This window comes from Hippocampus zosterae, chromosome 9, assembly GCF_025434085.1.
Source record: "Hippocampus zosterae strain Florida chromosome 9, ASM2543408v3, whole genome shotgun sequence".
NCBI classification, from domain to species: domain Eukaryota; kingdom Metazoa; phylum Chordata; class Actinopteri; order Syngnathiformes; family Syngnathidae; genus Hippocampus; species Hippocampus zosterae.
Window position 1 is genome coordinate 19,447,669 of NC_067459.1, and position 13,292 is coordinate 19,460,960.

Sequence of the window (13,292 nt, forward strand, 5' to 3'; positions counted from 1 at the left end):
CAGGCTGAAACTTTAGTCCAACAGTTTACAAACGTATATTAGGATCTAGATCGTTCATTGGAATCCAATCTGGGGGGAGCTCCTGTCCTCTTTACTCACAAAGAATTCACACGTTTGTAGCTGACTAATGAGGTGTGAAAAAAATAACTCATGATCAAATTCTCAAGGTGCATGGTCACTGCTTTTGTTGTTTACTCATCACATAGAGCTTTTCATTGTTCAGTCTTCCTTTTGTTTTGTCTGCAAAATTACACACAGTATCTAAGCTCCCATTTACACACAAGGCAGAAAAAAACGAGCCCAAAATAGCATGCATTTAACAGCGTCTATGGTCGCCTAGCAACAATGCCGAGATATTTTTTTTTCCCTTCTTCGACTGACCCATGGTTCATTCCATTTGCTGGATTTAAAAAAAATAAATAAAAGCCATGGCTGAAAATTGGCAGTGCGCAGCTTGGCTCAGCTCGACTCGTCTCGGTTTGGGCCGGTTGGAGTCAGAACGAGAGACGGCGCCGTAAACAAAAGACATTGAGGGTATTCTGTGTTTACTTCACGACATGGAGCTGAGGAGACAGAAATAATTCAAGGGGAGGCTGAGTGCAGCAAGGAAACTGACCACTGCAGCAAAGTGGAGACTATGGAGTACAACAGCTGGCACAGTGACAGAGTTAGTCAACGTTAGCAGCCATCCGTCCATTTTCTATAGCGCTTGTCCTCATTAGGGTCGCAGATGAGCTGGAGCCAAGCCCAAATGACTTTGGGTGAGGGGCGGCGTACACCCTGGACTGCTCATCAGCCAATTGCCAACCAAATAGACCAAGAAAAAAAATAATAGTTGGCCAAAGTGTCCATAAAAAATGAATCCGGGGGGTTTTATACCTAAAAGGTATATTTAATTTTATGGGATAGTATAGCATGGTAACATTTTACAGAGTTTTGACTTTAACTGTGCACTCGAATATATGAAGGAACCCCCCCCCCCCCCCACCACCACCACCACCACCATACTTAGATGACTGAATAAAACTCTATTGGACAATGTGTATGCATAGAAGTTATTCTTCACATCCCACTGAAGAGAGCATAAAATATTTTGAAACTAGTACTCGTGAAAAGAGTACCCGGTTTTGTCAGTGGAAAAGCATCAACGGTGAGTAGAGCCGTGCAGAGCCGAGCGCGTGGAATTAAGAGTCCGACACAAAAGGCTTTGTGTCCTCTGGACAGCAACTGTCAACCCCGTCGGAGCTACAAAGCAAACATCGGGCGCCAAAATCTGTCCCATTTTACCGCCGAGCTTGGTTTTGTATGTTTATTGTCTTTCCTCGTGTCACAGTTTTAAGTTTATGTAATGAAAAAAAAAAAACTACCCTCGTGTTTGTTTACCTCCTCTTCATCCAGCCCTCATGGTGACTTCAGATAGAAATGAGTCACGAGGCACAACAGCTGAGTTCATCTCACTGTCACGCATATTTCCCTCACGAGTGCGTCACATTCTCACCTCGTTAGTGTTCCAACGGTGGCGCTCCTTGGGCAGAGAGGAACATTTGGGCAGACACTCGAGAAGCTTCTTCGGAAGGTAGATTTTCAACTGGCCCGGCTCACCTGTAGCGAGGGGAGAGCAGGGTGAGGGTAAAGCAACGAGTTCCAAGAGAAGACGAACGCACGGCATTTTTACAAATGTTCAATCCAACGGTTGCGTGCGCTTCACAGCACGTCATTTTGGTTTTTCGAGATGTTCCTGCATGTTCCTCTGACTGCTGCACTTTGCAAAACGACGTCAACATCCAACCAACCAATTTTCTGTCCTCATTAGTCGCAGGTGAGCCTGCACACCTATAGACAATTTTGGGTACATTCAATGTGGTGCATAGTTTAAAAATAAAAAGAGATTTATTTATTTTTTAGCTGTTTTTTTTCTTCAGTATCTTTCTTATGGTTTTTTTTTGGTACAGTATTTAGAGGAATTGTAAGGAGTTCTATTCAAGGAGAACACCAATCCGCAATAAGCAGATTGCCTTGAAACTCATTTAAAACAAATTGGCTTTTGATCCATTCAAAAAAAGTAAAAAAATTACAGGTCAGCGTTTTGAAAAAATAAAATAAAACGCCGACTTTTTCTGAATACCACTTTTAATTGCATTTAGCCATCTTAAGCATGCGATTTAGCATAATCATTTGTTCAGGCATGTGAAGGACATAAGAAGCTGATTTTGCTAAAAGGAGTCAATCCATTATAATCCTGTGATTTATTATTTTTTTTAATGAGAAAGACAAAGTGCAAAATGTTAGCTATAATCAATGAGGGGAAAAAATATGTTTGAGGAGGATCGTCTTTGGGTTCATAATCATACTGTAAAACAGACACACACACACACACACACGGACACACACATTATAGTGCCCTCTAGAATGTCCACCATTTTACTTTTCATTAAGGAGCTGATGTTTACTGTGACGTACTGTATTGTGTGGCGAGGTTGCTAATTTTATAAACATGGCACCAAGTCAAACTTGAAATGCGCATAAGAGAGTGGCAGAATACTTCACTTTGGATTCCAAATGGAACAGCACACATAAAACTCAGAGCCCCACACCGATACCGATTTGGTTCCAAAGGAGCTCCATTATCATACATTATGAGTTCATTTGGTTGGAAACAATCACGTCCAATTGCATGGGTGTCTCTCACTCTCTTTTTCCGTTGCTCGACGGAGTATTTTGGGTCATGAGGGGAGGCTTTGTGAGAGTCTTCTAAAGGAACTCAGGAGTAAATTACGCTCGTCTCGTGAAAGAAAATCAGTTACATTTGGTAAAGATGACAACAGCTATGATGATGATGGTGATGTGCAAAACCCATAAATAAGCCCCCGAGAGATTACTAGTCAAGAATTAACGGCACCTCCAAAGCTTTGTCGAGTTGAATGAGCAGACTTTTGCTTTGCCTTTACTCGCCATATTTCAGCACACTGTGGCCTGGCTCTGTGCCACGTGTTCTCTGAACTGTCCAAAACATCTTCTGCAAAGTGAATATGGGCATGGCAATTTATTTTGAGTCAATCCCACTCACAATGGAATGGATACGACAGTGGAATCGCCACCGGGCCCACGGTTGTACAATTTGAAATATGACGCATCCGTTAAATAAAACCATACCTCAAAAGTCGCACAAAATCTTGGAGGTCGAACTGTCATGGTCCAGGCCACACAGTACAACATTTTTTTTTCCAAGTGCCAAAGATATTTTAATAGTTTCTGAGCAATTTTGGGCTGCTGAGTCTGAATATATATATATATATATATATATATAGACTTTTTGAGATCAATATTTTACTTAATTGATAAGATATAATGATGTTTTAATGTGATTTGACAGTTTACAAAATGCACTTTGATTATAGGCTCTAAAAACACTCGGGTCAAAAAGAACTACCAGTAACTAAATTTGACCCAATTTCCGTGTTAAAAAAGGACCAACCCACACGTGGGTCAATTTGAGCCCCAAAACAATTGGGTTATTCAGTTTTGATGCAACATTTAGGGATTTGACCCAACTTTTAAGGTTAAAGGAAAAAAACAAAAAAACTAAAATATGTACAGGTATATATAGTTATTGGGTTTTTTTTCCAAAATGTGCATATTCGGGAAAAGAACAATGTCATGTTTGGATTCAGTGACATCAAAACACCCTAAAAACATTGACATTTTATTGGCACCAAATTGTGTTGACTAATTCAATTGAAGCATCACGTCTAAAGCTCAGAAGCGTTTACTTAGGAGATGACAGATTTCTTCATGGGCGGTGGCTTTGGCACAGCGTTTTAAGGGGATACTCTGATGTGCTGGTGCAAGTAAACACTCCAAAGGATTATGAATATGGCACAAAACAGAAGGCTGGCAGAGAGGTGAAGAACAATTTCATATTTCAGCAAAATAAATAAACAAACATGCAGCACATTTGGGCAAATATTGCCGAGTCAAGTTCTTCTATGCGGGTAGATTCATTTTCAAAAGAAGACTGAACATTGTGATAAAACCTAGTGGAGCTTTGTCTCAGTCTATTTTTATTTTACATTACGAAAACGTTTTTTTTTACAAGCGCCAAGTTTTATGTCCACTTTAAAACAACCTGCTGCTGTAAACTCAACAGGATAAAAATTAAGAGAACTGTCCAAGTGGAACAGTTACACACCTTGTGAGGCCATGTAACCAAAAAGTTCAGCGTCATCGCAAGCCAATAAGTGCCCAGAAGCTATCGATTGTTTAGGGTGCTGTTTACGGCATCTGTTGACAGTTACTAATTAATTGACTATTGATAGTAGTGAAGATTTATATAAAAGTGTAAAAAAATATATAGATCTTGGAAAAGTTCATCCAGCCGCCATCTGTTTTTGATTGTTTTCTGTGGATGGGAGGAAGCCGGAGCAACATCAAACCGAGCACCTTCTTGCTCTGAGATGACGAGCAAAAATATCAATATAAGTTATTTGTTGCCCTTTTTGGGAGATCCATAAGCGCACAACCACTAATCATAGTCGACGCTGACACCAAAACCTCCGCTGCAAAGGGCAGGTTGTCAAAACAGAGGTGCAATGAAATACTGAGAAGACAAAGGACCAAAAAAAAATCCCTCGGTGCATCAGAAAATATCACTTGGCCGGTTCAAAATGTCCTCTCAAAGATAGAGCCCCAGCGTATGCGCAAGTGTATCTGTGTCCATTTACGAGCGTGTATCCAACAGATATGATGCTTGGAATCAAAGAGAGCGTGCACTCAAAGGTTATTGATAAGCATTTGAGTGGAGGGCGTCCATTCATGACTCCCCTGGGAAGATATGAATTATATACTCTACCTGAGGGCAGACGACAGAACGAGAGAAGAAGAGTGAGGGGGTCAGAGCAGGTAGGGGCAGGCAAGGGGTTGGGGGGGGGCAGCCAATGAAAGGCAAAAAAGAAACTTAGCAGGGGAGCGAAATATTTACACAGCCGCAATTTCGCAAGGACAAGAGGTGGAGCAACACAAAGACGCGCAGAAAGATAAGTGCTGCTCCCGGACAGGAGGGAGGTCTTGTCTTGTATGTGTGTTGGTGCGGGGAGGAAGTGTGTTTCAAGCACGTATGCCGCCCCTAATCAATTATGCATTTATTAATAGAAGGCCTGAGAAGACAGAATTTCAAACAGCTGAACGGTGCCGCAGCTTAGTTAAACAGCTGAATGGTGCAGCTTAGTTAAAGCCTAATTTCTTTTTTAGCAGCGCTCCAGCCTCTCTGCCATGAATGCCAATCAGCGTTTAAACCCCACCTCTCCTGGCTATAACCCCCAATTCCCCCCCCCCTCCCCCTGCTGTTCTGAAGAATTCTCATCAGAGCCTCGCCTTTGAAATGCACCAGAACCACCACATCAAACAAAGCCATTCTGCACACAAACACACCCACGCGTGCACACATTCAAACGCACACGGTGCTTGCCAATCAAGGCACACACATCACAGTATTTGTCCCAGAGCCACTTTTTTTTTTTCCCTTCTGTGACCTTGGTGCTGAAATCCCTTTCAAAGCGCACCTTCGTGGACACGATCGCCATATTAACCCATCCTCCTGATACCGCTCCCTTCTCAACAGAGGGCCAACGTTACAGAAGAGTTGTGTTATTTCTCACAATGCATCCCCCCGTTCATATATTGTATTCAGCCAGGGGTTCTGTGGGTAATCGCCTTCCATCTGTTCCAAATGATCCTCAGCGGAGCTGTACTACGGTGGGATATGTGGCAAAAAAAAAAAAGAAGAAAAAAAAACTTTAGTTCTCTGAAGTTTTTGGCTACCCAGGGAAATTACTTGTCCCAGGACGCTGTGAACAGGTTGCTAAATATAGAAATATCGTGTCGTCTGGAGAGCAACCAAAATGTTCCAGAAAAATATCTTGGGGTTCGAATCCTCATCCGGTGTGACATCATGCAAGACGTCATCCCGTGAGCGCGTTTTGCGTTTTGCATTTGTTGTGACGCCACCGCACGGCGGTGCCACTGATGGGTCACGTGTCAACAGAAATGGAACCTACCGCCACATAGGAAAAGTTCTGGCTGCACAGTAAATTATTAGCAATGCAATTCATACAATATCAAATTTTAATTCCACTTATCAAGTGCCACTAGGTGACAGTATTGCTCCGACACCCCCCCCCCCTCCCCCCCCTGCCTCCTGTTCCCTCTCCAGTCATATAATGAATATAAAAAGTCAAGACACCCATGTTCCAATGCCAGGCTTTTGTGATATGAAAAAAAAATGGTACCAATAGGAATAATTTCAAAGCGTTTTACACTCGTAATCTGACCAAGTGTACAACTGAATTGGGAAAAAAAAAACTTTTAAAGAGGGCGGAGTCAAAATAAACGACTGGAATAATAACCGCTGCGTTCAGAATGAACCGATCACATTCCAAGTCATGCTAAATCAGGAGACCATACACACCTAACACCATTTATTAACCCTTTCGGGGACAGTGGTTACTACAGAGGACATCTTATCATGGGATCAGGTCACAGAGTGCATGAAAGGGTTAAAATGTCTCTGACTAACCCGAAACTGAGTTCAGCTATTCTCATAGTTTTCTTCCCATAACATGTTTTTATTTGCTTTTTAGCAGAAGCCTGGAGGTTTTATGCTATCAATGACTGCTAATCTGAACTGCTCATAATTCCCTGTGTTTCATCTACTGCACAATTCTAGAAGAAGAAAGGTGCCACCGCTGCACTTAAGTGGCGTTCTTTTGGTGTTGTGGTAGCATTTTGGAACGACGGCCCAAAAATTCAACCTTGGTTTCATCGGACTATTTTTCAACATGTTTCCATGTTTGTTATGGTCCGTTGAAGCGAAGGTTAAACACTTTAGCCAAACTTCCAAAAGGGATGTTTTGCACAACTTTTCACCAAAAGAACGCCATACCTACACTGACGCACGGTGGTGGCCGCGTCACGCTTTCAAGCTGTTTTTCTTCAGATGGAACGAGGGCCAAAGTAAAGTGAACGGAGTTACGAACGGATCACAACATCAGTCAGTGTTGGCACGAAACCTTAAGGCTTCTGCTATCAAGCAATGTTTTTTTTTTTCAAATAACAGGAAAAGCTTACTAGAACAGTTGAGGTTTCTGCGGATATAATCAGAGGCACGTTAAATGGTGGCAGATGCGTGCTGACTCCTATTTGACACCAATTTGATCGGTTAATTCCAAACAGAGCTAAATTTTAGTTACAAGACGACGAGCACGCAGGTGCCGGCGCGTTATCTCAAATGTTTAAGTTGTATTTCCCCTCTCGTAAAGAAAAAAAGAATTTGAATTGAGTTGTTTCAGTTATAGGATGGTAAATAATGGGAAAAGGGTTTTAATATGAGTCACTTTGGTGTATTTTTGCGTAATATTGCAAATACCTGGCAATTGAACGGGGGGGTGAGTAAAATGTTCATTATTTATGTTGGGGGGGTCTTCAAAGGCTAAGTGGGTTGGAGTTTATTTTCATTTCATTTTGTTTCATTATATGGGGCTCGCTTTACATTATATCCTATGGGAAATTCGTTTTGACAATCTGAAAGTCGACGAGCATCACAGAAGAGCTTGCGTTTGACTTTATATACTGCATAACGTAGAGCACATTAATAATGTAACAGCGTTACTTTATTTTAGTCAAACATGCGCGTGAAAGTCAAATGACACGAGACTGCAAAAAAAGACAGCCTAATGGCGTATTAAGTCGCATGCTTGCCAGGAAGCGATGACCAAAGTGAAACACTGCTCTCGCAGCTGATCAAATGCTTTGATTTATACCAAAATCACACAGAAGTGAAGTCGGCGACTAATGAATATTTTACCTCATAAAACTGCCATCTCCATATTTAACACAGAAACAAGCCAATGCCCTTGTGAGAAGGCTGTCAGTTAATTATGAAATTCTCCTCAGTGAAGAGAGATGCTCCAAATGCAACTCTTAACGCTTCCCCCCCTCTGATATTAGGATGCGTCAGGGGAAATTTTTATACACCCCCCCCCCCTCTCGCCTCACACACACTCTCTCTCTTTTCAGGATAAAATTAATGTGACATAGAGAAAGAAAGGCTCATTGCGCAGCAGCGAGAGGGATGGGAGGGAGGGCATGAGGGCAGAGAGAAGAAAGGCGGGGGGAGGAGGGGAACGCTGCACGGGATGAGTTAGGGTGTAAGGGGAAGGAAGGATGCAGGGGAGAGAGAAAGGGGGGGGATGAGGCAGGGAGGGGACGGAGAGCTGGGCGTGCATGCTAATTTTATCATTCTGCTGATAAACTTTTCCTCGGGTAATCCTCCAACTGGGACTACAGAACTGATAGAAGACAGCGAGAGAAAGCCTCAACTCCTATCGAACATCCAAACATCCGTCCATTTTCTAGAGCGCTTCTCTTCATTCGCTGACATTGGGGTGGGAGGCGGGATACACCCCGGACTGGTCGCCAGTCAATCTCAGAGCATAATGGATAAAAACACACTCACAATCACGCTTAAATTAAGTACAGTTTCGAGCAGGGATGCTCAAATTGTGGCACACGGGCCGTGTGTGGCCCGTATTCACACTTTGAATGACCCCCTTGATTAATTTTTCAATACACACACACACACACACATGCCAATGCATTTAAATTGCCGTCAATTACAAGCAAATTTTTGCTGACCTACGCATACACTTAAACATTTTTTTGTTGAATTTACTTTACTTAATAGTTGGATACAATAAAATGGATCCAAATATTTTTTTTAGGACACTACATCCACACAGGCAACCCCTATTATTTTCATACAATTAAAATTAAATCAACCTTGTTCTATTGTGCGTTTGTCAGCAGCACGCGTAGGTGTGTGTGTGTGTGTTAGATCAATAACCACGCCATGTCTGACTGCTTGTCCTCACATCTGTTCACCTTCCTCCAGTCTGTCCAGCTGATAATGCTCATCAACCCACACACGAACAACATCATCTCTAATCAATAACCAGTCGGAATGATCACTGCGTATCTAGGCAGTCCCTCCACAGAGGCGCTCGTCACACACATTCCTAACTCCAAGCATGCGGCGACCCAAGACTACTCAGTGTGCCTCGGTGCTGACTTTAAGCAGGCCCGTTGAGGATTACAGATACATAACGCCATGTGTACAGATTAGGTTTGACAATAAACTACTAATAGCTGAAATGAGCCTTGCCTTTACTGTGACTTTCGATGGTGCAGTTTAGTGTGTGTGTGTGTCCGTTAATACTGTACTGGCATGCATGAATAAACATTAAGTGTTACAGTGTTGAATTATCATGACGTCTCAGCAGTGAAACATGGAGACAGAGTGTATTTTTGGCGTGTGTCCTCATGTGTGTGTGTCTTTGTGTGTGCGTGAGATCTGTTACAGAGCAAGACCTCAGTTCCTGCATCACATCATTCTGCCAGAAAGCTTTTATACTCGCTCCCAGACTTACCCTGCGCTATAGACAAATGTGAGCACGGCACTTAAATGAACACACACACACACACACACACACGCACACGTGTGGCGTTTGTTTGTGTGCCTCTTACTGTTGGCGTCAGTGTCATCACTCTTGGGAGGGGTGTGTCCCGTGTAACCAACTGCAATCCTGACCATTCGCTCTGGATTTCTAATCTTCTTCAGTCCTGCAGAAAGAGAAAAAGACAAAAGACATATTTGGGAGAAGCTTTTGGCATTTGTTCCTCCTCGAACCATTCTTCCTCCTCTTAAGCCCACAAATCCAACTCCAACTGATATGAATGTAGGATGATCCATTTTCTGAGCATCAATTGTATCCTCTGATCGATTGGCCACAGTCGAAACGCGTGTTTGCGCGCGCGTGCATGTGCGTGTGTGACTAACTTGTACCCTGCTTTAGTTTCTCCTCACCCGCATCATTTCTGTTTCCCTGACCACTGTTGCTATGAGACAAACTAGTCCAACCAGTGCACAGGGAGAGGGTCTTCCAAGCTATACGGTGGATGCCGTTCGCATGCCCACTTGTGAGCTCTGCGGATCGGCGCCACACACACACATCTGCTACGGGCTGGGTAGAGTTGGATGGCCGTCGCCTGCCCTCGCTGGCGTGATTCATTCGCCGTTCATTCAGCCGGGCCGGGGCTCATAAATTGTAACATCCTCCCTATATGTAACATTGAGGGGCAGTGGACAAAAGGTTTCCTCGTGCGGTGTGTGTGCGAGTGTGTGTGCGTGGCTACAATATGGGCAGGGGGATGGTTTTACATTTATGTGGTACACTGCCTGCTGAACTGCCCATGGGCCTTCTGCTTCATCTTTCAGTTCAAGTATTTTCACGCAATGGGACTCTCAACCCACGACCTTCCTCCTGCCTCTGGCTGCTCGCTGCACGCTCGCTTGCACGTGTGCGTTTGTGTATGTGAAGGAGGCTTTCAGTGCTCTGTGTCACAAAATGGGTCTAACCAATATATGACACCGCATGTGTGTTGCTAAAAATTGCCCCCCCTTGGAGAAATACCTGCCGGTATCGCTCCCTAGTGGAGAGCCGCTGTCATTTATCAGCCCTCGCCCAATTAATAGTTGAAAAAATTTCACCTAGTCAACACTTACGTGTGATACGAATGTCATTTCGCCATGTAATCTCCGGCGGAACTGTGTTTCTCATGCGTAACATGTTTGTCGGCTTTCAACGAAAGCAATCATTGAACACATTGACAAGGGTGGTGGCGGTGGGGCGGGGGGTGTATATAAACAAATCAGATGAAACGCACTGAATAAACCATAAATTAATGAATCCACGAGACGAGATAGCGATAACGTTGCAGCCTCTTAAATAATGCATGAACGGATGCATAACAGTCTGGATTAAATGGTGGCTGTGAGTGATAATGACCTTAAGAGTTCAATAGGGGGAGTAAAATATGGGGGGCGGGGGGGGGGGGAGAAATCAGTACTGCTTAAAGCTGACACAAATACTACACTACGCACACACCCTTTCTCTTGCCTCCACCTAAATGCAACCAGATAGTCATGTGAAGCAAGCAGAACCACACATGGCAATAAACATAAACACACACACACACACACATCATAGAACACTGAAAGCTCTTGAGTGTTGTGCGTCAGGAAATTTGAAATGCAGCGGTCTATTACACTTTAAGGAGAGTCACATAAACACACGCACGCGCACGCACGGGCGCGCGCGCAGCATCTGAATTCCTTCAGCGTGAACCACTCTCATCCTCTCCTCATCCTTTCCCGTTGTTAAAACGCTTCGAAAGCACTCGGTTCGACTGCATCCCAGCACCGCCGACAGCGCACAGTAACTCCGTGTCGGTTATTTATGCTGTCGCTGCTTCAGCACCAAGCCAGCCTGCCTCTGTATTTTCGGCTCGGACAGCAAGAAAGGGGAAAGCCCGGCTCTTATCTCTTGCCTCGTCGGTCCCCCTGCGTCCGGTCGTCTCCTCGTCTCAAGGCCAAATATAGCGACACGGCGCCACCTTAAATTAAAACCGATATTTCTGTCTTACCTTCCGGCTTGTTTTCGGCAGCCATTTCCCCTCCGCCGCGCGCCTCATCCCTCCTCCTCCTCCTCCTCTTCCTCCTCCTCCTCTTCGACTCGACCTAGTGTTTGGTGGTAGGAGCGGGGTGGGGTGGGAAGAGGTGGGGTGGGGGGCTGGAGGGGGCGGTGGGGGGGCGCAGGCGCGTGCACACTCGGAGAGGACAGCTCAAGGAGGGGGCGGGGCCGAGAAGTTGACTCGGCAGCGGTGGGCGGGCGAGCCTGCCACGTCCGGTTGGGCGATTGGCTCAAACGCCAGTGATTGACAGAGGGGATCCGCGATGGAGGCGCTTCCCGCAAGGTCCGCCCACTGACGTTCACGCGCGCCCCTCTCTTCCCCTGCCGCCCTTATCACGTCACTTCACCACGTCTGTATTCTAGGACAACCTTGACAGCCTCCTCATCCTCCTCGAGCGATGCTTCATCGTTTTGTCTCTCGCACACAAGCTGCTGTCGCGTTCTCGCGGTTTCCAAGTGAACTGAAACACGGTGCGGGGGAGACACGAGTGAGGAGAGTTTGCAGATGCGCGTGGGCAGGCAGCCTCTGTCATTGGTGCTGAAAGGACAGCTCCGTACGCGCCTGCAGAGGCCACGCGCATGCGCAATAGAGCAGCATCCGTCAGATGTAAATGTGATGAAAAGTAGTAATAATTTGGTACAAAGTTTCGAAAGACCACACGACCTTCATTGGCTATGTACGGATTGTATTTTTTAAGTATTGCTTTTATTAATTTCAAACATTATGTATGGAAATATATTTACAAAAGCAAATCATTAAAATGTGTATCAATCTCACGAAAAAATTGCTATGAATAAATACAATGGTTTATTTGACATAACACTGTACTGACCTCCAATCCTTCAAATCATCCCTTAAAACTCACCTGTTCCGCTATACTTTTAATACCCTTTAATCTCTTTTACCCATTATTTCTTTTGTTCATCTAAATGTGCTTTTGTAAATTATGTATTCTTGTTTTAAATGCACATTTTTATTCTGTGTTTTAAGCTCTTGTAAAGTGTCTGAGTGTGATGAAAACACTTTCAAATAAAATGTATTATTATTATGAGCAAAGTAGTATGGTGGGAGGACTTCATTTCATTAGCTCTGCTTTAATTTTTGACTTGTACACGTTTGTGTGTTTTTAAATGCCTCCCCCCTTCTTTTTCTTTGCCTTATTAATATGTATATGTTGAATGGAGGGAAATGGACAGCAATTGTTCTTGTATTCAACAAAAAACCTTTCTGACCCAGATGACTGAGAATTTATGCAGACCTTAGTTGAAAAACAGAAACTTGTGCAAAAAAATAAAAGAGCAGAAGTACTGATTCATCTCCTGTACATAAATAAAAGCACAAAAGTGTACACCTGCTGCCAGTCTGTGCCCTTCAGTTTGACAGAGACAATACTCACTCAATTTCATGCTCAGAAGTTTCCATGCACTTTAACCTTGGAAAACAAGAACACAAGTGGATCTATGATTATACTCACTGGTGCGTAGTTCAAGCAGAGTATGACACTTACCTTAGCAGTACTATAACATATGAATGTACAGAAATGAATTTGTGCAAGTAAAACATTGCTAAATTACACCTCATATTCCATGTATTTCATCTTAGTATAATAATGGTGTCACATAAAATTAGTCATGTCAGAGATCCGAAGAAAATTACCTTCTCTTTAATCTTGTTGAATTTGAGCGGGGGTTTTTTCGGGATTCGGTGCT

General features: G+C 43.7%; 2 protein-coding genes across 2 annotated transcripts in view; both read right to left on the reverse strand.

Moving 5' to 3' along the window:
• The window catches only part of LOC127607830 (calmodulin-binding transcription activator 1-like), a 55,969-nt gene extending 44,275 nt beyond the window's left edge, over window positions 1-11,694 (reverse strand). The window contains 3 exon segments of the mRNA XM_052076510.1: window positions 1,499-1,602; window positions 9,577-9,672; window positions 11,536-11,694. Of these exon segments, the coding sequence (XP_051932470.1) occupies window positions 1,499-1,602; window positions 9,577-9,672; window positions 11,536-11,560 (225 nt within the window). The 5' untranslated portion in view covers window positions 11,561-11,694.
• The window catches only part of hipk1b (homeodomain interacting protein kinase 1b), a 91,890-nt gene that overhangs the window by 60,982 nt on the left and 17,616 nt on the right, over window positions 1-13,292 (reverse strand). The window lies entirely within an intron of this gene.